Genomic DNA, 26,500 nt, shown 5'->3' on the forward strand with positions numbered 1-26,500 from the left:
GCGGCGCGGTGCACGCCGGGAACTGTAGTTTCTAAAGATTGTTTCCTTCCAGTGAGTGCGTACCTAAGGGCCAGAAAACAGCAATGGCCTCCGAAAGAGAGGTCACGGCTTGCCCAAAACGCCGAGCGTCAGGCCGGAAGGGCACCTGTCTACACTGCACGCGGAGAATTGGAGACTGAGTTATCGTCCCAGCCAGCCAAAGTGAGCGCCAGTATAGTGCGCCTGCGCAGAAAACCTGCAGCTAGCCGCGGTAGCGGTCGCCTGCGCAGAGGAGAGCGGCGTGCGCTTGCGCAGAAAATTGGAGCCGCTTCGGCAGCGTTGGGGAGCATGGTAGGTGGCAGCGTTTGCGCTTGGCGGGTGCGGCCAGAGGCGGGCGCGGAGGTCACCGCTCTGTGCGGGTTTCAGGATCATTGGGCGGAGGAGGCCCGGTGTCCCCGTCGGGGCGTTGAGGGAGGGACATGGTTGACTTGGAGAGGCCTGGCTCTGCCTGTAGGTGTGGGGAGCCCGGTTGGGTCTCTGGGAGGGCAAAGGCGCCTGACCGGCCCAGTGCTGCTCGGACCAGAGGGCGGGACGGGGCTGTGAGTGCGACGGGTGACACCTGCCTGATGGGCGGAGCCGACCGCGTCTGAGTGGACAGTGACGCCGGCGGCGGCGGAACTGGCCGAGCTCTGCCTTGGTCCGTGGAGGTTTCTGGAAGAGATGGAAGGAAGCAATCCCCGGGAGGTGGTGCAGGCGCCTGACTCCGCAGAGTGAGGATGGTTTGAGATCCTGCGTCGGGATTGGATATCACCAATTGCTCGCTCTCTTCCAAAGCCAAGATCAGGCTGGGGATCCTGGAGACAGGAGAGATGGGCAGGACGCCGAGGTAGAGGAGGGTTAGCCTAGAAGATCTGTGCACAGGAGTAGATCGCGGGAGGGGCGCCTGACAACCCCTTTCCTTAGGTTTGGGGTAGCCATGCTCAGAGAGGCTGCGGGCGGACGGGAGCCCAGGGAGACAAGTTTTGTCTCTGTCCCTAGTGCGATGTCTGCTTGTCTTGGAGTTTGTGCAAAGGAAAGCACATGGTTCTTTGGGAGAGCGTCTTAAGGAATCAAGAGGGGATGGAATGGATACTGAGAAGTGGGAGGCTGGAAAACTAGAAGGTATGAACCCAGAAAGCAAGAAATAATTGAGAAGAGCAGCCGAAAGACTCTCCTGATCAGCAACTAGTAGAGCCAGCGGCCAAGCCACTTATGCCTGTGCACTTAACTGGGAGGCTGAAAATCTGGAGGCGGTTGGATTTAAGGACCCACTCTCCAGGCCTGGACCTGCGAAAGCACAGTCAACCTAAAGTGGGCCACAAGTTTATTTGATCAAATGATTGTCCTGTGAACCTAAGAGGAGGTGTCTCCGGAAGGACATTTTACAGATTTTTTTTTTTAAATCGAAGCACCCGTGTGCCTAAATTGTGCCTTCTTGTACACGAGGTAACACATAAAGCGTTTGAAGCTTTTTCGTTCCAACTTGTGCTGTTCAGGTCACCTGTCCCTATTCATGCCAGCCTCTGCTGTTCAAAAGGTCCGCTTGTCCCGCTTTCTGTTTATCTGATCGATTATCACTTGCTGAAATGATTCTGAGCAGCTGTGGTTGTGTGTGAGGCACTCTGCTGAGCTCTGTAGGAGACTTTGAAAACCCTGGTCAGTGGCATCAGGCACTCTCTCAGTGGGCTACTGTAAATGTAGTGTGTAAACTTGTGAAAGTGAGGCAGATGAGCCATTGAAAACGTTGGGCAGAGACCGCACCCAAAAGGTTGTCCCCTGAAGGAGCTCCATCCATCTCTTCTTGAGATGGTTTTCTTAAAATGAAATGTTTTACTGTAATTTAATCGAGCAAAAGGGTTAATTAACCCTTACCAGTTCAGGCTGAAGTGATGGCTCAGCCGTTAAAGCCTAATGACCCTGGTTCAGTCCCTGGAATCCAGATGATGAATAAGTAAAACCAACAGTACAAGTTGTTTTCTGACCTACACACACACACACACACACACACACACACACACACACACACACACACAAAGTAATTGTAAACAACTTGCACTAAAAAATTCTGTGCATTTTAAACAATAAAATAATGAGACATAGAAAATGTCCTCTAGGACTTTGGTTCCAGGACATGCTAAACTTTATCTAAAGTCACTTGCCTAAGTAGACCTTGGCATGGATTTCTTATCTGCTTACATGAATGAACTTGGAGCTCTTTTATTTTCTTTTAAATTTTTAGTTTATAAGCCATTTTTCTTAAGAAAATTATTACCAATTCCCCTTTCTTCCCATTGGACCTGAGTTCTCTTAGCTATTTTTTTTGTTTGCTTGTTTGTTTTGTTTTTTTCTTTTTTTCTTTTTTGATTTTTCAAGACAGATGTTCTGGCTTTTCCAGTCATCCTTTAGGGAGATTGTCAGATTCATAAAAAGATACTGTCTCTATCAGTTGTCAGGTAACTATGATAGTGCATAAGATTTACTCTAATTTAACTAAATTTGATCTTAGCCAAGAACGTATCTTGGATTCTTTGTCTAGTCCTTTTGAAGGCTCAGCTTTAAGGAATAGTGTGTAGAATGTATTTCCCCAGAACCTATATTGGGGCAGCATATTAGAGGCAACAAGCCAGGCCTGTAAAGTTTATTTGCATGTGCATAGTGTCTGAACCGTTGGCTTTTACTCTGCAAAGCTGAGTGTGTGTGAGAGACTGTATGCCTGTAGCTTGTGGTATTTATTGCCTATGCCTTTCTCTTAAGAACTTACATATTATTAGTATATAAATAATAGTGGTCATTAGAATTTACCATGTCAGAAGTTTAGATGAATATATAGTCACTTATATTTTAAAATAAACATATTTAAAATTTGTAGTAATGGAGCCTGGAGATGGCTCAGCTTTTAAGAGTACCTGGCTGCTCTTCCAGAAGACCTGGAATTGATTCCCAGCACTCACATGGCAGCTTACAATTATCCACATCTAGAGTCTTGGGGTATTCACCACCCTCTGCTGACCTCCATGGAAACTGCACACACATGGTGCACAGACATAAAAGCAAGCAAAACACACATACAGATGAAAATAATAAAATTTCCAAAATCTTTTTTAAAGGAATTTGCAGCCAGGAGGTGATAGCACACACCTTTAATCTCAGCACTCAGGGGAAGAGGCAGGCCACCTCTATGAGTTCAAGGCCAACCTGGTCTACAAACTGAGTCTAGGACAGCCAGGACTACACAAAGAGACTGTGTCTGGTGGGGGATGTTGCAATAGTGAACTCATTTTTTTTTTTTACATCTATGAAAATATCTCCTGCCCAGCATCCTAAACGATAAGTTCTTGTGCTCACTTTGGCAGCACATATACTAAGATCAGAGCCGTGCAGAGACGATTAGCATGGCCCTGTGCAAGGATGACACATGAAAAGGTGTGTGTGTGTGTGTGTGTGTGTGTTCATCCTCTTTTTATATCACAAATAACCATGGAGTTGAGGTCTCTCCTGCATGCTCAGGGAGAAGAAGAGCATGAGACTGGTGACATTTTAGAGTCTTGGAAAAACTTTTGTCACTGTGAGTCCCCCGAAGGTCTCAGCACCCAGGATCTGCAGTGCCCACTCAAGTGTGCTGTATTTGGACTTCATCATCTTACTCTCCTTCTGGGTCAACATTGGTGCTTTGATGTAAGCATAGTTTGCCTTAGAACGACTCCGGAATGTGCTTTGTTGTTTATTGTTGATATCTGCGTCTTTACAGGGGACATTGCATGTGTCTTATTTCATAAGGGACTGTGAGAACCATTTTCCTCAGGATTGAGGCCAGGAGCACAGAACTTTGTCGTATCCATTGGTAGATATTTTACGTGTTATTACAAGAGATTTTCCTAACCTAGTCCCCTTTTCTTCTTTGCTGTGGCTTGGAGTCTGCTTTTCAGCCCATTTTCAGTTCTTGTACATGATATTCGTGTCTTTGTTTTAATCTCATTCCTGCCCTCCCCCCCTTTATTTCTTCTTCTGCACCTTGCTATTCATTATGTATTTCTGTAAGTTAAGATTTATTCTGTTACTACTATAAATTCTCATCTTTATTTGAACAAGATAAGTGCAATCCTCTCAAGTAAAAACTGTTCCTTTATTATTGTTTAAAGCTTCTTGTATTAAAAAAAGAAGCCTCAGGACCGGTGACAGACCGCTGTAGCTTGGCGCTTCATCGTGTGCATGAGATCCTGGGTTTGATCCCCAGTTCTACCAAATAAAGAAAGAAACCGTATATTATGGACTCTGTTTTGATTTCTAGAAACGAGCTCATCACTTCTGGTATTGCTTTCCCCAAGTTACCTTAGGGGCGTGGCCGTGCTGGTCGGCAAGCATGCAGATGCGCTCCTGTTTCGCCCCGGACTATATATAGCGCGGTTCCTTGTCCTCGGCAGTGCTATTCCTGCCTCCCCACAGCCGCTGCCCCAGTTTTCGTCTCATGGACAGCATTGCCTGTTTTATCCCATCACACGCGCTTTGTGTGCTCCCTTGTGGCCCTTTGTAATTTCCTCCAGCGTCGCGCTTAGATATTTGTGTGTTTCCATCAGCACCGTTCTGCTCCTAAACTAAGAAAAGCCTTAAAACAGTAGTGCTTCCAAACTGCCCATTTCATCAGTATTCACTGGAGCCCGAAGTCAGTGGAAGCTGCTGGCTCTGCAGGTGGGCCCCCGTGATGGCATCAGGTCCCTGTGTGATTGGCAGGGGACCAGATGTGTATTACTGAGATATTGTGCTAATGTTTTAAGGGTGGAGATTCTATTTTATACAAAGGGAACATGCTTTACTTTTCTTACTTTTTTTTTTTTTTTAAGACAGACTCACTTTGTAACCCTGGCTGGCCTGGAACTTTCTTTGTAAACCAGACTGGCCTCTGAATATCCACCTGCCTCTGCTTCCCATATGCTGCAATTAAAGGTATGCACCACCATACTTGGCTAGCTTGCTTATTTATTTATTTACTTTTTATAGACAGGACTCCCAGTATAGCCCAGAGAGGCTGGCCTTGAACTCATTCATAGTCCCCCTGTCTCTGGCTCCCACATTCTGATTACTCATGTGCATCTCCACTCCTGGCTTATAGTATATTTCCTATAAAAGGTTGATTTTCATCGACTTTTCATTAAACTTTTATATATTTATTACTGTAGATATGCTTTCATTTCCATTTTCAGGAGATGATGCAGTCTTTTGACTGATGAAGAGCAAGGTTTTGGTCCCTGCTATTCTGAAAGTTGAGTCCAACAAGAAAAATAAATCCAGTTAAAATGTAGGTGTTAAGAATAGAGGTATGCCATGCTGTGGTGGTGCATGCCTTTAGTCCCAGCACTCAGGATGCAGTGGCAGGTGAATCCCTGTGAGTTCGAGGCCAGCCTGGTCTACAAAGTAAGTTCTAGGACAACTAAGACTATGCAATAAAACCCTGTCCCAAAAAACAAAACAAAAACAAAGAATCGAGGCTGAGCAAACATAGATTCATTGGCTTTCTCACCTTTTTTTTTCATCCTAAAGCATAAACTTAAATCAACTCAGAAGGACAAAGTCCGCCAGTTCATGGCATGCACACAAGCTAGCGAGAAAACTGCCATCTACTGCCTGACACAGAATGAGTGGAAACTAGATGAGGCTACAGACAGTTTCTTCCAAAACCCAGAGGCGTTCCACCGAGAGTCTATGAAGAGCACTGTGGACCAGAAGAAACTGGAGCAGCTCTATGGCAGGTACAAAGGTAAGGGGTAAAATGGCAGCAAAGCCAACCAAACGCTGTAGTGCGCATCTCGGATGATGGTAGTGGACGAGCACACGGGTGATGCTGGTGGACGAGCACACGGATGATGCTAGTGGACAAGCACACGGGTGATGCTGGTGGACGAGCACACGGGTGAGGCTGGTGGATGAGGAGCACGGGTGATGCTGGTGGATGAGGAGCACGGGTGATGCTGGTGGACGAGCACACGGGTGATGGTAGTGGACAAGCACACGCGTGATGTCTCAGACGCCTCCTCCTTGTGTGTAGTTCTAGAGCCCACTCTCCTTTGCAGAAAGGCTGGAGATGAGGGAAGGAGTCAAAAGCCTTCACCTAACCCCTCAATCCCTGTTCTGTACATGCTGAGGACGTCCAACAGGGCTTTACAGGCTACTGTTTCAGCGTGCTGTACCTGTGAATGCATTTTCCCAAAATGCTCTTCTGTTGAGGCTCAAGCAGGGGTTTTTATTGGTTTTGTTTTGTTTTTAATAGACCTTTTTTCCCATAAGCCTGGAGAGGGTTACTCCACGTATAATATAATTACAAAGATGTCTGATTTTATTAATTTTATTTGTGTCATCAATTTTTCTTTGCTGTTGGTCACCATGGTATATCCCAGGACTTGGGAAGCTGAGGCAAGAGAATTGCTGCAAATTCAAGACAAGCCTGGGATCCACAACACAACCCTGTCTCAAAAGACAGCAAGGGCATCATTTAGAGTAGGTGTAGGGCTGGAGAGACAGATCAGTGAGCCAAGGACTTGCAGGCCAAGCATGAGGACCTGAGTTCAGATCCCCAGCACCCACACAAAAGCCAAGTGTGGAGACACATGCTGGTAACTCCACGCCCAGGAGAGTAGACACAGGTGGGTCCCAGGGGCTCACTAGCCAGCAAATATAGCCAAAGCATCACGCTGCAGGCTCAGGCTCAGTGAGAGATCCTGTGTAAGAGGTAAGATGGTGGGGTTGGAGAAACGGCTCAGCAGCTAGAGCACTTGCTGAATTGCAGAGGACTGGGGTTTGGTTCCCAGTATCTATGTGGTAATTCACAACCCTTTGTAATTTCAGTTCCAGAGGAACCAACACTCTGAACGGTCCTGTACTGTCCTGTAGCGCCCATGCCACTACAGGACTGGTACTCGAGCCAGGAACTGGGCCTGGAGACTTAGAAACACATAGAGACACACAGAGAGAGACACAGACACGGACATGGGTCATCCTTGATACAAGAATGCCAATCCCCCTTTACTGTGCTCAGGGGCAGCTTATATAGGTATCCTTAGCTCACCCAACTCTCGGGATCTTTCAGCTGCAGGCAAAGAAAGTCAAGGGGCCAAGGATCTATAGCTCCCAACACATTAGAGCTGGCAAATAAAATTACTTAAGAAGAAAACAACCAATCATTTTTGCCTTGGTAGAATTGTGAGCACTCTTCTTTCCCTTCCCTCTGTTTTTCAGAGTCTGAACTGGAGATAAACTCACAGCATGTGTGCCCAAATGGAGCAAGCCTCCATTACATAGCTTCGTCCTCAGCTAGAAGTTAAACAGAGTTTTGGCTTTGGTTTTAGTTTTCCTATTGATGTTAGAACCCAGGGCCTCAAGCACACCATGCAAGCATTCCTCTCTGAGATTGTGCTCAGCCCTTAATTCTTAATGATGACATCTCTTTACAAGAGTTTCAGTGTTCTTTCTAGGTGTTAAGATTTTCTTTCTTTCTTTCTGGATAGATTTTTAACTCTCCGTATTTATTTCATACTTAATAGAAAATGGTTGTTCACTGACTGGTGTGGCTGAAATACTTGATATAGTATGATTCTAAGAAACTATTTTTAGGATTGCTTTTCAATGTAGTATGATGTTTTCCCCCCTAATTTTAACAACAGACCCACAGGATGAAAACAAAATCGGAGTTGATGGGATCCAGCAGTTCTGTGATGATTTGAACCTGGACCCTGCCAGTATTAGCGTTTTGGTCATAGCATGGAAGTTCAGGGCTGCCACTCAATGTGAATTTAGCAAAAAGGAATTTGTGGATGGCATGACAGAACTGGGGTAAGTAAATTTCTCGTTTTAAACTTTTCAGAAGGAAAGATACAGATCATTTTTCAACCACTTACAAATACTTATTTCATATACATGCATTTTCTTTATGTATTATAAGCCTTTAGTTTCCTTTCAAACTCAGGTTTTCTTCTACTATCTTTATTCACATTAAATCTTCGTATTCTTTAAACTTAAAAATTTCCTTCTGTTGTGTGAGGAGATAGCACATGGTTAAGAACTTGCACTGCTGGCAGAGGCCATAGTTCAGTTCCCAGCACCCCTGTCAGCTGGTTCACATCCTCGGCTTGTAACTCAAATGCTAGGGGATCTGACTCCTTTGGCCTCTTCTGGTGTCTGCATACATGCATAATACATATACACACGTGTGCCCATTCATACATGTATAATTTAAATTACTAAAAATAAAGTTTAAAATTTAAAAAAAAATAGTCTTCCAAGTTTGAATTAACAGTGAATAATAGCAGGGTAAAATTTTTAACCACTCATTTTTGTACTAAATATATAATTTCTTATGTGGTTGTATTAAATGTCAATAAAATAATACCATTTTGGTTTTTGTTTCTCTATTCTGCCTAACAGTTAGGATTAATAACTTTAGGTGTTGCTCATTTAACAGATGTGACACAAAAGTACATGAAAACGCCCAACAAAAATACCTTTTCATTGCTAAACATATTGAACTGCTTTGTGAGGTTATATAAAGGCCAGCGTGTTCCCCTTGCTGACATTTCTGACACTCTCATTCGCTGTTGATGCTTTAGAGGCAGTTGTTTTGAGTTGCTGAAAAACAGGGTTCTTTGGGGTACCAGCCCCTCAGGCCCTTCAAGGTTCAGCCAACGCGCTACAGCCAGCGAAGGAGAAATAACTAAGGGGATCCGAGGGGAGAAACAAATTAACTCACAGGCGATTCTTCCTCAGGGTGTCTCTTCATTGTTCTCTCTTCTAATTCTTCTGTCCTAACTGTTATTTCTTAGCTCCAATTCTCGGTCTCAATTCTAATTCCCGTTCCACTTCTCTGCTACATTCTTTTTCCTCTTCATTTTCCTACCTGCTGAATTCTGGGACACTTCTACGCCAGCTTCTGCTCCAGCCTTGGTTAACTCTCCTTGTTCTTACCCAGCTATAGAGACCCTCAAAATCTTGCAGGCACAGAAAGTAGCCAGGCAACTCCAGTACACAGACAAGGCCTGTTTATGGTCCTTGGTCCATTAGCACTTTTTCCAAATGTTGCAAGCTAAGGGACTTTCAGATCTGAAGTTTACACCATTTACTCTAAGCAGCTGAAACGAGGAGACTCAAGCCTCTAAATGATCAGGTCTGGGTCTTGATGCCTATCAGAGGCAGGCTGTGGGTAGATGATTAGTTATGTCTCCTCAGAGTGAAACACAAGCAGTAAATCTCCTGAACTAAGATTATCAATAGACTATGGTGGAGGTGAGATGAGGGCTTAGGGCTCTTTTAGTGCGAGGTTAGTTTTAGGTCGTTGCTTTTCTTGTCTATAAGTCAGGTAACCAGGGCCTGCTTATGTTTTCTATCTGAGAAGCTATGAATCAACAGCTATGTCCTTTGATATCTGAGAATGTCTTAAATGGAATGCTTTTTCCTGGACCCAGAACACTTCCTGATAATTGCAGGAAGGCAGATCTCTATGTTTACATTGAAGAAGTTAGCAGAGACCTGGTAGTTGGGAAGCAGGTTTCTTGACTGAGACTGTCTTCACACATAGCTAGGGGACGTAATCAGTAAGCCCCAAATGCATAGGGGAAATTGTGCCCAGTAAATGATCAAATAGTGCTGAACTATGGTAGATAAATCCTAAATTTGTAACAGATAGGGGTAAACTACAGAGAAATCTATCTCAAGAAGCAGCCACTTTATTCACAAGGCAGTAATTCCAATATGCCTTGCACCTTGGCTAATCTCCAATACAGAGTCCCTGACCCTGATGGGTTGGCCTTGAGAAATGAGGCTGATTAATTAATGATTCCATGGGTCATTGCAACTGAAAACCTGTAAAGTTGTCCCTAAAGCTCCCACTTACATCACTAACTAAGAAAATGCCCTGCAGGCTTGCCTACAACCAGACCTTGTGGAGGCATTTGCTCAACTGAGGATGCCTCTAGCTTGTGCCAAGTTGACATAAAAACTAGCCAGCCCAATGCTGAAGAAAGTGCTGGCCTTAAAAACTTGTAGAACTTTGCTCCTCAAATGCTAAGGAAAGAAAACAGGCGAGCAGTTAATAACGCGATCTGTCTTAGTTGGGATCTCTGTTGCTCCGAGCAAACACCAGGGCCAAGAGCTTGGGAAGGAAAGAGTTCAGCTTACACTTTCAGGTAACAGTGGTCACCGAGGGAAGTCGGGGCAGCAACTCATGCAGGGCAGGAACTTGGAGGCTGGGACTGAAGCAGAAGCTATGGAGGAACACTACTTAATGGCCTACTCCCCATGGCTTGCTCAGCCTGCTTTTTTTTGTATTATCGAACACATTCCCAGGGATGGTATCACATCAGTGAACCCTCCCACATCTATCACTAAACAAGACAGTACTCCACAGACTTGCCTGCAAGGCTAGTCACATGGAGGCACTTTCAAAATTGAGAGTTCCTCCACCCAAATGGTGAGAGGTTTTATCAAGTTGACATAAAACTAGCCAGCAGAATAACCATCCATCCAAGTAGAAAAACAGAGTTGGGTAGGCGAGGTATTCGTGACAGAACTTAGCATGGTCCCAACCCTGGGTTCAGTATCTAGTACTTGAAGATGAGGAGGAGAGTCAGCAAGAGGAAAATACAAGAAACAGGAGGATAACCAGACAGTGGTGGCGCACACTTTTAATCCCAGCACTGGGGAGGCAGAGGCAGAGAGATCTCTGAATTTGAGGGCAACCTTGCCTACATAGTGATTTCCAGGTCAGCCAGGGCTACACAATAAGACCCCGTTTCAAAACAAACAAACCAAAAACAAAAAAGCAGTAGTTTAATAGAAACTACTAAATGGAAAACCTGATAATCAGCAAAAGCAGGAGCTCATTGCCTTAGAGAATTATAAAATCAAATAACTTAAAGAAGTGGCAGACATCACAAACAAATTTATACCTAAACTTAGCAGCCTGTTTGAAGTAGAGAAATGTTTTTTTAAATACAACTTGCTGAAAACTGACATGGAAAGAAATAGAAAATTGTGGTAATTTTGTAACTCTTAAGCATTTCAACCTGTGTCTTACTTTTCTATCGCTGTGATAAAAACACCATGACCAAGGCAATTTATGGAAGAAAGCGTTTGATTAGAGGGTTGGAACCCATTATGGCAGAACACAGGCATGGTGGCAGGAACCGCTGAGGGCTCCCCTCTTGGTCAGCAAGAGAGATGATGGAATGTTGAAAGTCTTTTGAAATCTCAAAGCCCACTCCCAATGACACGCCTCCTCCCAGGCCACACCCCCAGTCCTTTCCAAACAGTTCCACTAACTGGGAACCAAGTATTCAAACATGTGAACCTATGGGGGACACTACCAGAGTCTGTAATTTAAAATTTCAAAGAAAAATCTTGGAATGGCTTCCCGTACAAGCTTTTAACAAAAAGATATCCAGCTCTAATGGACAGCTTCATAAAAGGAAGATGATTTCTAAATCTGTTTGATTTTGATCCCTGTTACAACGTATATAAAAATCAGTTTCAAGTGGATTATAGTTCTCAATGCTGAAAACATTTAACCTCTAATAAATAATGCAGAAAGTAACTTTATGATCATGCAAAAGGGTAAGTTTTACAATGTCGCCCAATAAACATAATGAAGGACTTTTTAAATTAATTAATTTTTTTTTATTTCCTTGGTGGTTTGCCTGTGTGTGAAGGTGTTGGATCCTGGAGTTACACACAGTTGTGAGCTGCCTTGTGGGTGCTGGGAATTGAACCCGGGTCCCCTGGAAGATTAGTCAGTGCTCTTAACCACTGAGCCGTCTTTCCAGTCCCTGGGGAAGGACTTTTTTTAGAGTGTTGGGCCAAAAATAGGTAAATGAAAACTTCTCATCGTACAAAGCAAAAAGACACAGAACATTCCAGGTGTGAGCATTATAAAGCTGCCTGCGGACAAGGGCTCAGACCTCTTGAAGAACTCAATAGATGGTGAAAGGCCCCTTGGAAAGCGAGCCACACATGAGAACAAGGCTTCCTGAAAGGTTTCCCAGGAGCCAGAGAAAATATCAGAAGCAAGGTCTCATTCATCCCGGAAGCTTAGGTGCAGGTTGGCTGAAATAAGACCCAGCGGCAAGCAGTGGGGAGCTAGGCCTGGGAAGGCCATGGTGTGTGGGTGTTGCCACACCGACCCTGCTTCTCCCAGTGACACACGCCTGGAGAGAAGTATGTTCACGTGTGCCCAGGCTGCGTGTGTAGAGATGCTAACATTTCTTGTGATAATAAAATTATGAACAGCTGACACAATCACCATCAGTATGTTCTACAAATTATATATATGTACAATTCCTATGAAAAGGCAATGGCTAAGTTGCATCTGCACACTGCAGGATGAACCTCACACACCTGACATAGGCCCCAAAGACCAGGCACGGAGCAGCGTGGGTTCACGTTTGTGTCGAGCTCCAGGGTGTAGCAGTGCTGTCGTGGTGGTAGAGCTAGAAGAACGAGAGAGTGGGCCCTGCCTCTCCAGAGAGGGGAAGTGCTCAGCCTCTGTGGACCTGGGCACCTGCCACTCAGCTGTGCTACCTGGAGGTGGTGCCTGGGGCATGGGTCACCAACGGGAGTCACTGCATTAGTCCCGCGTCCACATCCCATAAGGGTGTGGAATAGTGGATAGTCTGGGGTGTGAGACTTCCTCCAGTTTGTCTTTCTTGGGTTAAAGCTCACCTTGGCTAAGTGGTTGAGTACCATTCTTACTCTGTTCCCTGTTGGACAGTTGAAGCAAAAGAGACCAATTTGTTTCGCTGCTCCCCATTTATGCCTTAAAGAACAATTAATATTTTTACTGAGGTATTTTGGGATTGTTTTATGTCTGGGAGCTTTTGTCTGTTTTGTTTTACAGAGCTGGGGATGGAGTCCAGGGCCTACGTATAGTAGGCAAGTCCTCTACTGCTGAGCCACACCCCAGCCCAGGCTGATTGCTGTTTTTAAAGGTGATTGTCTTTTTAGAGGAAAATCAGTCTTTAAAACATACAGCCTGGGCAAGGTGGTGCACTCCTTTAATTGCAGCACTGGGAAGGCAGTGGGTTGAAAACCAGCCTGGTTTGCCCAGTGAGTTCCAGGACAGTCAGGACTACATAGAGAAACTGATTCAAAACACCAAAACAAAGTAGGTTTATCACCTGACTATTTCAGACTGAACTTGCTACAGTTAACGTTAAATGCTTAAGCGATGAGGCTTCTTTCCCTCCTGTTGCAGCGCAGTGCTGGCAATGGCCCAGACTGACAGGGGGTCCCAGGTTCATGGTCAGTGAATAAACGTGGACTTTGCATCTTATCCCTGAGCCACCTCACTTGGCCTTGCTGTGGACAGAGGACACAGTTGTCCTCTGTGTGGTTTGCTTTTCCCTGACTTAACAGCACATACCACCGAGTGGTGGTGGCGCACACCTTTAATCCCAGCACTCAGGAGGCAGAGGCAGGTGGATCTTTGAGTTTGAAGCAAGTCTGGTCTACAGAGTGAGTTCCAGGACTGGGTTCCACAGAGAAACCCTGTCTTAAAAAGAAGCAGTCAAACAGCACGTGCCGTCCTTTCACGATTTAATGTGCACAGCCAGAGGCCTCAGTGTGGCTGCAGCTCGGCAGCTACTTGATCTTAACAGCCTTGCAAGGGAACCCGGGAGATGAGGAACGGTGGACAGGCAGATGGCAAGTAACAAGCTTCTCTGTTGTCGCAGGTGTGACAGCACAGAGAAGCTGAAAGCTCTTCTTCCCAAGCTGGAGCAAGAGCTCAAGGACTCAGCCAAGTTTAAAGACTTTTACCAGTTCACCTTTACCTTCGCCAAGAACCCTGGGCAGAAGGGTTTAGGTGAGTATGAACTCCAGGTTTGCAAGGTGCCGACCTGAGTCCTGTTGTACGTGGACAGAATCAGTGGGATTGCAGCAGACGGACAGACGGCCGTGACAGTGCTGTCTCTTAGGTTCTCTGTTCCACTCAGTCCTCGTGTAACTGGAAATATCAGTTGAGAATGTCTCTTGCTTTCCAAGTTTAAATGTTTTAAATTTAAAATGTGAACTACTTTGTGTTTTATGTTCTCTGTTACTACCAGTCCGCTAACAGTCTGAATGTTTGGGACTTGTTCTCTTGCATGGTGGTTTTGCCGGCCAGGCCTTGAGCCAGCTCTACCGGCTCTGCTGTGTCCCACACTGCATCACGGCTCCTCCCAGAGTTGTACAATCCCACTCATGCTTCACTATAGATGTGCACGTCTGGGAAGCTCGTAGCTGAAAATTTCAGTCTGAGGTTTTGATTTATTGGGGTTTTATTTAGTTCTGCATCTGAGTACTGGCTTGTTTCTTCCTAAGAAGTATCCATATCAACCCACAATGACTTGCCTAGACTTTGTAAAAGGCCTTGTGTATTTTTGTGAAACCTGTTACATATTAGAAGGAATGTTTAGAAGATAAAGTTGACACAGAGGCAGTAACAGAGAAAGCACTGAGCACTACAAAGGAGTTAGAAAGGGCTGTGACCCAGACGTGCCGAAGCCTGCCTGGTGCAAGGGCTCACATTCAGTACCCGTTCGAACACCACATGCCTGTGCACAGATGTGCGCCTGCCTGTTCTCACCTCCGTCTGTCTTTCCTGCCCCATCCTCCTGTCAGGTTGTCACCGGCATCACGTCCTCCTTCCCCTCCAACATGGTACAGATTTGAAGAGTCAAGAGATTTTCCTTCCTGCCCCTTGTAAAGCAGTCCCTCGGGTTGCTTTCTTCGTCTCATTTGTCTTCTCTGGTGTTGATGTTTTAATGTTGGTGTACTGGGCCGTGGCCAGCCTTTCCTCCAGGCTGATCTGCCTATGCAGTGATCTGAGGCCACACTACCTCTCAGATCAGATCAGGAACCAAAGGCTGGCCAGCCTTTGGGGTTGCATTTAGAAACTTGTCTGAATAGATCCCCTAGAATTTCAGAAGGTGGAAACGCCACCACTTCCTGCCAGCTTCTGGGAAAACCCTCACGCAATGATCCTTGTCCAAAGCTGCCAGGGCTAAGGAGTGTGGGGCAGCGGTGGATTACAGTCTCAGCCTGCACACAATCTTGGGGTTCATCTCCAGCATGAAACCAATGGAGAGATTTGGGGCTAATACCGTCCCACACGCATGGGATGCAAGCAGCACAGTCAGGTGAAGCAGTTGGTAAGAGGTGACTGAGGCACATGTGTTTGTGCTTAGATGTATACTGGCCTTGTTACTTCAGGATCTGGTCCCCAGGGCTGAGTATACCAGGAGGAAGGCATAGCAAAGCCCTGTGTATCACAGGTCATGGGAAGAAAGGAAGGTAGCCGGTTTCCTATATTCTGCCCTTTTAACTTTTTTCACTTTTCTGAGATTCACATATTTCTGTTCTATATGTTTGAGTGATTTGCCTGCCTGTACGTCTATGCACCACATCAGTGGCACACCCAATGAGGGTGTTGTGTCCCGTGGGAGCTGGAGTTACAGACAGTTGTTAGCTACTGTGTGGTGCTGAGAATTGTAATTGTCCATTTGTAATCATTGAATCATCTCTGCAACCCTCGACCCATTTTTAGAGACCAACCTTTGTTTAACTGAGAAAAAGGAGCCAGCCATTAACACAGCTCTTCTGCTGGGTGTCCTGTAGCCAATCGGTCCGGGCCCAGGAAGGCTCTTGCAAAGCCTTCCTGGTGGAGTAAGGAGGCCAGCGGTCCAAGGCAATATGTCTGGAGACCCAGGCGTTGGCGACAAGATCCTGGTGACATTAGAATTTTGGCTGTTCCTAGTGGTGTTAGTACAAAGCAAAAGTCTGGGCCAGAACAATAACCATCCCAATGGTACATTCGGATGTTAGGAATAAGACAGGGAAGCAAGAATCTTAACCAACAAGTCCTCCTCAGCCTGTGCACATGGTCCCCGTCATCCCTGCTATTCAGAAATCTAGACCAGCTCAGCCTGTGCACACGGTCCCCGTCATCCCTGCTATTCAGAAATCTAGACCAGCTCAGCCTGTGCACAAAGGCCAGAAGAGGACATCACATCCCTAGGAACTGGAGTTACAGATGGTCGTGAGCTGCCATGTGGGTGCTGGGAATTGAATCTGGTCCTCTGGAAGAGCAGCCAGTGCTCTTGACCTCCGAGTCATCTCTCCAGCCCAGCACCAGCTTTTCACATCGGTGTTGGAAGTTCAAACTGGTCCTCACCCTTCAGGGTCTGCACAACTTCATCATTTTAAATTTTTATGATTTTATTTTGACTAGTGTCTCTCTATGTAGGTAGCACTTGGCTAGCCTGGGACTTTTCTGTGTAGTCTAGGCTGACCTTGGACTCAGAGAGATCCTCCTGCTTCTGCCTGAGAGAAAATAAAATTCTGTTAAGAAATTTAAAGCCTCTCAAGAGAATGATTAGAAAGTGTGAACACACCAAATAGTCACACATTATCTGAGGAAGTGTTCTGAGGGCCTTTGCAAAAGAACTAAAATGTGAATCACTCCATGGCTGTAAACTAGAAGCAGAACTGTCAGCTTTTCCAGAGCATCCGTGTTGTGCAGTCTGTCTGCCAAAGAATTGGCACGGGCAGGCTTGACTCTGCATCCTAGAAGAGGCACATCTTTCTGTGAGGTGTGGCATCAACAGAGCGTTGCTGTCTTCTTGCCTTGTGTTTTTGTGGCTGTGCCTGCCAATAAGTAATGGTGTTTTTTGAGACAAGATTTCTTAATTTATCCATACTGACCCCAAAGTCTCGGGCTCAAGCGACCTTTCTGCCATTGCGCCCAGCTGCAATGTTTCCGTGTGATGCCGTTCTTCATTTTGTACTCAGCAGATAGTTAATCTCAGCTAGGATGGTGTGGGAGGTCCTTCTGTATATGTGTTGCTTTTGCTGGTTGATGAATAAAGCTGTTTCAGCCAATGGCTTAGCAGTAAAGCTAGGTGAGAAGTGCAAATAGAGAGTGGGCGGAGTCGAGGAGACACCATAGCTGCCAAAGGGGTAACATGCCTCACTGGTAAGCCACAGCTTTGTGTGCAGCTACACAGATGTGTGGAAATGGGTTAATTCAGTAGTTAGAACTAGCCAATAAGAAAGACATTGGCCAAACAATTGTAGCTGATAATAAGCCTCAGAGTGGTTGTTTGCTAAGTGGCTGTGGGAGCTAAGGGTGTAAAGAAACTCGTGCAGTGGGAGCAGGTGAGGTGGAGGAAAACCTTCTGGCAACACAAAGAGGTAATTAAGCTTTATTCGGCATGTTTGTGTGTGTGCGCACACGCATGCACAAGCACACATGTGCTTGCTCCTGTGTTTGTACGCAGAGCCTCACACACACTAGGGTGAGTACTCAGCTGCTGAGCTGCACCTCAGTGTGCTGCTTTGTTGTGATGCGGAAACGTCAGTGAGTTGATGCTGGCTGCCATCTGAAGTCAGCGAGCTCGGAGAACCTTGACTTTTGAGGAAATAAGCGTTCATGCTAACCAGCTGTTTTTTTCCTGAACAGAGGATGCTTTGTCAAGTGGAACATTACAGGTGTGATTCTAACTAGCCTTGCCTTCTAGCATTTTCTTTTCTTTTCTTTTCTTTTCTTTTCTTTTCTATTTTGTTTTGTTTTTGTTTTTCAAGGCAGGGTTTCTCTATAGTTTGGAGCCTGTCCTGGAACTAGCTCTTGTAGACCAGGCTGGCCTCGAACTCACAGAGATCCACCTGCCTCTGCCTCCTGAGTGCTGGGATTAAAGGCGTGCACCACCACCGCCCAGTGCCTACAAGCATTTTTTTAATCATGAAATGGACTTTTTACATTGGAAAAGAAATTGATGCCAAACATTCTCATTACAGAGTAACTGTGGCCCCGATTTCAGACTCAAGGTCTGCTGTTTGAGAATTTTGTAGTTATTATTCTGCAAATAGCCCGAGCTCACTTGGATAGCCTGACATTTTGTGCAGAGGAATATTAAATGTTAGAAATGCGTACTTTCACTTTACGGTCGTGTTAACTCGTGAACGTCCAGATGAGATACTTTATAAGAAGGGTTCTAGGACCAAAGCTAACCCAGACGCAACCAGATTATAAAGTATGCCATAAAACTCTATTTTCCTTTCCTCCTCAGGTTCGCCTCCATTTCCCAGTGTGAGCGCTTTACATCATTAAGATGAGTTGACTCTAGATCTCACTTAATGTTCTTCCTAAGGGATAAGGATGTAGACTTATAAGCAGGACAAGACTAATCGTCTTAGCCTTACACTGCGGGTCCCATAGGTAAGGCCTAGCAAGCCCTCCACACGCCATGATTGGACCTCTCTGACTTGCTCCTTTCCATGGTGGCTCCAGGGTGCTTAGGACGGCTCAGACCTGCAGCGTACCCTGTAAGCCCACAGGGAATAACCGAATAACCGTCCTGTCCACCGCTGGCCACCAGCCATTCGTCTCTAGCTTGTTAGTGTTAGTAATGGGCAGCCCTGGAAGTCCCAAATTGGAGCAATGACATCAGTAATTTTCCTTCAAATGGGATCAAACCAGATTCAGGAGAAAATCTTGAAAAGTGCTTTTTGTGGATTTCGTATTTATACTAATCTGTGTCCTTAATATACTTGTTGATCTGCTTCTCGCATTGCTCTATCTGGCGTATGCAGAAATGTAATTAGGAGATTATTTCAGCGTAGCTGTCCTTTTATTGCCTGTAGTGAGAAGTATTCATCAGGATTAAAATGGGCTTAGAGGTAGACCTGCTGCGTCTAGCATGTAAGGAGAAGGTACTAAAAAGCTCACGTTTGCAGCGAGCAGGGAGTAGACAGCTATTCCCGAAAACTCTGGAAATTCTGTTCCAGAGCCACCTGAAACCCAGCCCCCATTTCCCATGAGATACACAGCTTACAGACAAGCCTTACAGTGTAGATTTGCTTAAGCGTGGTGAAGTGCTCACCGTCTTCTAGTTGAGGGAGAGGAAATTGGGTTTGATTGATAAATAACCTAAATTTTTACCAACTGTGTAGTAGTGAAAATAGTTTTCTCTATATGTAGAAATCTGTCTTAACTGTGCAGTGAAAAATTCCGGGTCCTTAGGCTGTCCAGTTTGCTTGTGAATCAGGTAGTTCTAAGACAGTCGAATCTGTCGTAGTGTACATGACCATGAAGCAAGTTTGCTGGAGAAAACTGATCCCTCCCTTCTAAATGGGTCCTTTAATGTTCAGCTTATCCCTTGAAAATGGCAGTGGCCTCCTTTCTGAATAAATGATATATGCTAATAGTAATAATAGGCTGGATCAGGCAAAGTTAAGTCTGATACACGTGGAATGCGAGTCTCCAGAATTGGTTAACTGGGGGCAGCTGCTTGCATGTCCAAATAATACACAAGTGCTGCCTAAGTAACTTCCTCAGGTTCATAGAATTAGATCACATGGCATTTCCAGAAACAGACTGCGATTTATTAATCTCTCTCTCTTTCTCTCTCTCTCTCTCTCTCTCTCCCTCTCTCCCTCTCTCCCTCTCTCCTTCCCTTCCTCCCTCTTTCTCCCCCATTCCCATTTCTCTCTGACAGATTTAGAAATGGCTGTTGCATATTGGAAGTTAGTATTGTCGGGAAGGTTTAAATTTTTAGATCTTTGGAACACATTTCTGCTGGTAAGTGACTGTTTCTTGCCTTGTGTGCCCAGTCGAGAAGTTTTTCTTATTTAAAATGCTAAGGCCTGGGCCCTACATAGGGGTACACGCCTTTAATCCCACAACTCAGGAGGGTAAGGCAGGTGGATCTCTGTGAGTTTAAGTCTGATCTACATAGTAGGCTCCAGGCCAGCCTGGGCTACGGAGTGAGATTGTGTCTCAAAATAAATAAGTAACCAAATAGATAAATAAAATGCTAAGACTGGGTGTAGGCATCTGATTAAAATACGATTGTAAAGGCGTTCAGACATCAGTCCAGGACTGCACAGATTGACCGCTTGCTGCAGGTGGGAGCTGCTCCGAGGCTCTTCTCTACACAGCCTTGAAGAGCTGCAGGTGGGAGCTGCTCCGAGGCTCTTCTCTACACAGCTGCTTTTTCTAGAATGTTGTCAGCAGCTCTCAGCTGATCTCAGCAGCTCTCAGCCTGCCATCTCCTCTGAGGAACTTCAAGTCCATGAAGTACCAGGACCACACTCGCTGCACACTGCTCTGGACTCTTAGAGTGTGGACCAGATTTTGTCTAGAGGTGTCCTAGTCATCGTATAGGTCTGTAATCTGACAGTGTTCTAAAATCTGTTCTGCCCACACACAAGATGAACAGGAGGCTTCTGTAGGGTGTGATGAGGATGACATTGTGGCTGTGCTGGACCCTGTATCGTGGGACAGCCAGGTTAGTTGTGAGCTATCGGAAATGAGCGGAATGTCCTGGAGCCACAAAAGATGGTCCTGGTGACAGCAGAGATACCCAGACCTTCCACACTGTCACATCCATCAAAAAAGGTCACGCTTCCCACAGCACACCTTGTGACCAGACTGGGTGCACCCCTCCTCTTCTCCACCCCAGCTGGCATGCACCCTGCTCAGCCATGGGCAAGATTGTGACCTTGGGCATATTGCTTCTGTGTGCCTCAGTTTCTCTATCTAGTGATAGCAGTCGAGAGTGTGGCCTGTGGAGGACAAGCCCTGTCTTAGTGGCCGGGGAATGTTCATGTCATATGCCATGTTACTTATAGAATGTCAGTGTTGACAAAGCAATGCCCAGTTCCTCCTTTACTCATTTGGTGATACTTGGGATGGAGCCTGCAGCCTCCTGCATGCTAGGCATGTGCTCTACATGTGAACTACATCTCTAGTTCCACTCGTGTTTGAGGCATGGTCTTGCTGAGGTCAAGCAGCCTTGAATTTGGGATCTTCCAATCTAGCCTACTAAGTATCTAGGATTACTGGCCTATTTCACCAGCTTCTCATCTCTTGGTTACACCCAAATTATAGGACATTGTCCAGAGGCCTCCACAGCCATGCGTACAGAAGTAAGAAGGTGCTAGCACATCGTGGAGTCCACAGAGTGTTAGGACGCATGCAGCGCCGCCGATGGGAAGACTGATAAAGATGAGAGTGTCTCCCCAGTAGAAGAGAGGACAGAGCAGCGGAGTTAGATTGCCATGTCAGCTGGCGGGGGAGCAAACTGTAAAAACCACCGACAGTCCAACAGTTGATGTCGTAATATACTATATAAGAATAAAGTTAGTAAATAAACAGGCTTCCAAAATATATATATATATAAAGGTACAAGACAAGGCCAGGCAAGATGGCTCAGCTGATAAGGGTGTCAGCCACCAAGTCTGATGACTGGAGTTTGATCCCAGAACCCAAATAGTGGAAGGAGAGAACCTACCCCCAGCCCCCCACAAGTTGTCCTCTGACCTTTGCACATGTGTAGAAATAGATAAATGGGAAAAAAATTAACGATAGCATTCACATATAACAAGCATAGAAGCTCTTTATGTTACGTGCATGCATTGGCTGGCGTGTTAGTGTTAAGTTCAAGGGAATGAGTGCTTTTGTAAGCAAGGTGAGAGCTGGCGGATACAGGAGCCACGGAGGCTCAGCTTTGCCTCAGAACTTGCCTTTCTGTGGTACAGTTATCATATTGGTCTCCATGTTTGTGATATACCTGGAATATTGAGTAGCAAAGATATTTTTAGATAATTATCTCATCCCAGTCGAGAAATACTTGATATATAGAAATACAGACGTGAGGAAATAGGATAAGTAGAAATGGGACTCCATATCTTCCTGCATCGTTTCTGAACAGGCTTAGGGGAGTGGTAAGGACTGGCCTTCCCTCTGACCAGACCGGAATGTATAATTTTAATAGTCTAAAGTACATCAGTGCTCTTTATTTGGACTTTGGCACACAACACATCCAGTTGCTCTGAGGGACTATTACTTTTAGTTGTGATAGTTGTGAGTCCTTGCCCCTCGTCACGCTGGGGAGGACCACTTGCTAAGGCAGTGTGCCCCAACCGATCTGAACCTTAACCTGGTGGATGTTTTTCTCTTATGTATTAGGAGCACCACAAACGATCAATTCCCAGGGACACTTGGAACCTCCTCCTAGATTTCGGAAACATGATTGCAGATGACTTGTCTAACTATGATGAAGAAGGTACTATAAGTTGTAGGACTGACTTCACAGGGTTCCCCAGGATGCCTCCTGTGGATGCTAATGGACCACCTCCAGAGTGAGGGCAGACATCACCCCAGAAGGACCACCCACCCACAGGGATAAGATACTGACTTACTTCCTTGTCAGCTTCTAGAGCTGCATAAAACCTGGTTAGGATGACTGGAGATGTGACCACAAGTCTGCATAGTCCCTGTGCCAGAGAACCCCACACTAGAGGAGTAGCACTGGTCCCTGACCAGCCTGGTCCTGGCAGCTGGCCTTCCCTTTACTCTTCATGTCTTGTGACATGTGACCCTGTAGCTGACAGCATCCAGTTCATGTCCTGTCCTTCCCATCTGTGTCCTCTACACGCAGTACAGTGCCCAGCTCATACCAAACGCCAAACGCCTAATGAATGCTTCTTGTATAAAAGAAGGGACAGCTGAATGTAGACAGCTTGGTTCTCAGGAACCATAACTGTCCCTGGTAAAAACAGCTAGCGTGTGAGGCTGCCAGTGCTGCCAGAGGAGCTTTGTGAGCCTGGGTGCCCTGCTCATGGTTGGCTGGGGAGTCGGGTAAGGAGCCAGAGCAAGAATGTCCATGGTGAAGGGTTAATGCTCCTCGGCCCCTAGGAAGCAGCGGGTCCGTTTATTCCCATTCCCAAGCAGCGGGTTCTAACTGCCCATAAATTGGCTGAGGCCTGAGAGGCCACCTTGTAGGCCCAGGCAGTGGGAGTGTGGTCTCAGGCCGTCACCCCCACCACTCTCTGACCCTACCTCCTGAAACAGCAGAACTGAGTCGTTTGATCAGACGCATGTTGCGCAAGCTTCAGATCGTCTGGTTCTTTAGATGACAGAATTGGGGAAAGAATATTTTTCATATAAAAATACTGCTCTAAGACTTATTTTAAAAATCTGTTTGTTTTCCTTCAGGAGCCTGGCCTGTCCTTATAGACGACTTTGTAGAATATGCCCGACCAGTAGTCACAGGTGGGAAGCGCGGCCCTCTCTAAGCGGAAGTCAGCTGTGGAGGATAAGATGACCGGGTCCTGGGTTGCTGTGTGCACTTGTTGCTGACTTCAGAAGTCTTCCTCGTCCATTCATGAAACAAATCCTTACTCCGCTTAAAGGCTGCAGTGGCTGCCACGTAGGAACCGAGAAGCTCCTCAGGAAGTTAGGGACGTGTCATCAGAGCTGTTGCTTCAGGAGCTGCCTGCATGCATGCCTTTACAGAGAGCAGCTTAGAACCTGTGCGCAGGGCTGAGAGCATGCAGTTCAGTTCACGCTGTGAAGGTGAGCGCCAGCGGTTTCCAAAGCCGTGGAATCACGTTGTAATTATGCCTCAAAATAGCATCCATGTCCTCGGAACGGTGTGTCTTTTTACAAGTCCAAGCTGTCAGAAGCAAACCCTGATGAAGACGGCCTTTCCAGAGAGCCTGCTGCTTTTAATCTTGTATTCGAGATGGATAGTTCTGAATTATCAAATCTCTAGATTTACTAGATATCCTGTTTTTATTTTCTGTAGAAGACACTGTTGCAGTTTGCACAGGGATGGCACAGGCTGGAGTCCAGCAGGGCCACTTCACACTGTTTACAAGCTGCCGGGCCTGTTTTACTTCTAATAAGGTTATGATTATTAGGCCTGGATGCTGCCTCCTGAGAAGTTTCTTATTTTTTTAATATATTTTATTATATTTAAAAGGACATTTTTTTCCATGAGAAATACTTCTTTTTGAGTGATGAATTAGATTTACAAATCAATGCACTGGTTCCCTTCACCTGTCTATTATGTCTTCAGTGCCCAGTGTCCAGCCCTTGGATAGCCATATGAATTTGGAAGCAAAAACACACATCATCCGAAAGCGTCTACCCACAAAGCCTCTGTCTCATTTGTCTGCGCCATGTCACTGTCTGCTTTTCTGGTGTTTATCTGCTCAAGACCCCCTCGTGCACACGGGCATGGAGGGCCTGGGTACTGTCCGCTCATCTGGTGTGCACAGGCACGGAGGGCCTGTCCGCTCATCTGGTGTTAAGCTTTGAACATCACTGTGCTGACCCTACCTCACACTTGCCAAGACTTGGTGTCACACGCGTGCCTTGCTGCCCGGCCTACAGCGTGGCTGTGGAGCAGATATGCTGGGCCCACTTCAGGATGGGGAACTGATCAGATGCCTATACGCAGAAAGCATGTCCCGGATATGCAGTCGGGGTGGCTTCTGGTGATGGGACATGCCCCTGATTTAGGAAGCAGCTTGTGTGCCCTACAGTGAGATGGACTATTGACGGTGGATGGGTCTCGCAGAGGCGATGGCGAACTGGACAGGAGGCCAGTCTCCACAGAGCCAACCCTCACTGTGTGAGATGACATCTAGGGACCCGTCTACAGGTCCGCAAAAGGGACAACTGGAGCATCTTTGAGAGTGTACGTAACCAAACTGACTTAACGGAAACTTGGAAAACAAAGCAGCCTTCCAGGCTTTGTGGGTTCCTGACATAGAGTTAACCTCTGTTCGGAGAGATTTATGGGTACAAATAACTAAATTCTGAAGGTCTGCAATACACTATTATTTTTAAGATTTAACATTCTTCAGGAAGACCAGCGATAGGACTCAGCAGGCTAAGGCACATGCTGCCTAGCCTGACAACCCGAGTTCAATCCCTGGGAGCCACATGGTGGGAGAGAACCGACTCCACACATGTGCCATGAAATGCATGTATTCCCCCTACACACATGTACTTACACAACAAATTAAATAAATAAACGTAACTTTAAAGTTTTCAGTTCTATGGGATTGTCAGTAGGCTGCGATGCACTAGGAACCGATAAAGGCTTTTCAAAGACCTGTGCTCTCTGTTCTGTCATTTTCACTTGAACTGTGCATGTTACAGAAATGCTGAATACTTGAGTAATGGTAAATAAAGTATTTTCCCTGGTGTTGTGCTGTCCTTTGTTCTTGGCTGCACAGATTCCTTCCTGTGCACATCAAAGCCCTGGTCTTCGGCTTGGACAAGCGGAAAGGCCCCCAGTAGCAACAGCAAGCAAACCCTTGGCCACACTGCCTGTAATGCCTCACCAGGCAAATGAGTGTATTGGAGGCAGCTTCATTTGTCTGGGTCTCTGTCTCAGGACAATATGCCGGACGTGTGGGACCTGCACATAGGTATACCAGTTGAGCCATAGTTATGTTTAAAACACGTTTGCCAAACACAGCAGGTTTAAGAAATGCATATAATCTGCCCCACTTGGTACCTGCCAGGCATTTCCAGAACAGCCAGCATCATCGCTGTCTAAGTGATGCGGGTGCAGTGTTTGTTAGTTTATGTTCAGTGCGATTTGAACTCCGTGCTCTGGGCACAGAGGGAAGACTCTTCCAGTGCCTGCTGCTGTGTCTAGCATGCTGTAACAGGAGGCCTCTGAACGATTGTCAGATAGACAAACCGGCGAGACAGCCTTATTTTGTTTGGGATTTCGGCCAAATAGTGTGGAAGTTGTTCCCAGACGTCCTTAACCAAGTTCCTCTCCTTGAGTCCTTGGGCATAGCTTAGCTCCGTCTACCTGAAATGGGTGGCTGTCTGTTGCCCGCTCCTTCTGTTTGTCTTATCACGATATACATCCTGGTTTTGAGGGGTTGCTTCTGACTGAGAATTGTGCCCACAGGAAACACAGCATGCTACACACCAAAGTTCTTACCAGTTGTATTTAAGCCCACGTGGCCCCCTGCCCATTCTGGGTATGGCAGACCAGATCACAGGAGGGCCAGCTGGGGTCTGTGCCTGCAGGGTTTGTGCTTGAGAGGGAATAGGGAGGTCACCATCCTTATAGTTCATTTCAAACCAAGAGCCCTGGCTTTATAAAGTGTGCCCTACCCAGCCTCATATTAGTTAATAATTCCATGAGCAGGCAGGATTGTTTACAACATGAAACTTGAGGTGGCATAACCAGATTTCACCGCACTTGCCAAGACATGCGCCACTCTAAAGCTGAGCACTGGAGCCCCTGGCTGGACACAAAAATGAGAAATAATATTTCTTCATAAGAGTTAGGAGGGCTGCATCTTCTAAACTTTCCTCTCGTGTCTTTTTTTATGGTGCTGAAGATCCAAGCGAGGGCCTCATGTACACCAGATAATAGCGCTATCATGGTGCCGCTCCCACAGCCCTCCCAATATAATTAGAAAAGTTTTCTAAAAACAAAACTACAATGGATGTATCTCAACATTATTCTGAGTGGAAGAGGGCAGATAAAAGGGGGCCACTAATAATGTATTAGGTGATGGCGCGATGAATGCATTTATTCGAAGATAGGGCAGAGCAGATGGCAAAGACGGAGCAGCAATGTTCACACCGTGACATGCACTTCCTTGCCTGCAGGGGCCGCATACCATCAAGGAGCTGACCCAGTAG

The 26,500-nt window shown here is 46.0% G+C and overlaps 1 protein-coding gene and 1 non-coding gene across 8 annotated transcripts; both read left to right on the forward strand.

Moving 5' to 3' along the window:
• Nucleotides 1-63: 63 nt before the first annotated feature.
• On the forward strand, nt 64-25,031 carry Dcun1d2 (defective in cullin neddylation 1 domain containing 2). 7 transcript variants are annotated; one of them, XM_087900724.1, is made up of 7 exons: nt 64-201; nt 5,554-5,770; nt 7,671-7,839; nt 13,725-13,855; nt 19,527-19,609; nt 22,001-22,097; nt 23,030-25,031. In XM_087900724.1, the coding sequence occupies exons 2-7, from the start codon at nt 5,596-5,598 to the stop codon at nt 23,107-23,109; spliced, it is 735 nt and encodes a 244-aa protein (XP_087756850.1). In that variant the 5' UTR covers nt 64-201; nt 5,554-5,595; the 3' UTR covers nt 23,110-25,031. The 7 variants fall into 7 exon arrangements, 6 of the variants coding, with proteins under 6 accessions (XP_087756850.1, XP_048312181.1, XP_087756849.1 ...); XM_048456224.3 differs by lacking the exon at nt 64-201 and adding an exon at nt 202-330; XM_087900723.1 differs by lacking the exon at nt 64-201 and adding an exon at nt 338-357.
• LOC125414568 (U6 spliceosomal RNA) lies at nt 3,356-3,461 on the forward strand. The gene has a single exon (XR_007236309.1). It is a non-coding gene; the product is annotated as a U6 spliceosomal RNA (small nuclear RNA).
• Nucleotides 25,032-26,500: the final 1,469 nt, after the last annotated feature.

This window comes from Myodes glareolus, chromosome 23, assembly GCF_982192425.1.
Source record: "Myodes glareolus chromosome 23, mMyoGla1.1, whole genome shotgun sequence".
Classification (NCBI taxonomy): Eukaryota; Metazoa; Chordata; class Mammalia; order Rodentia; family Cricetidae; genus Myodes; species Myodes glareolus.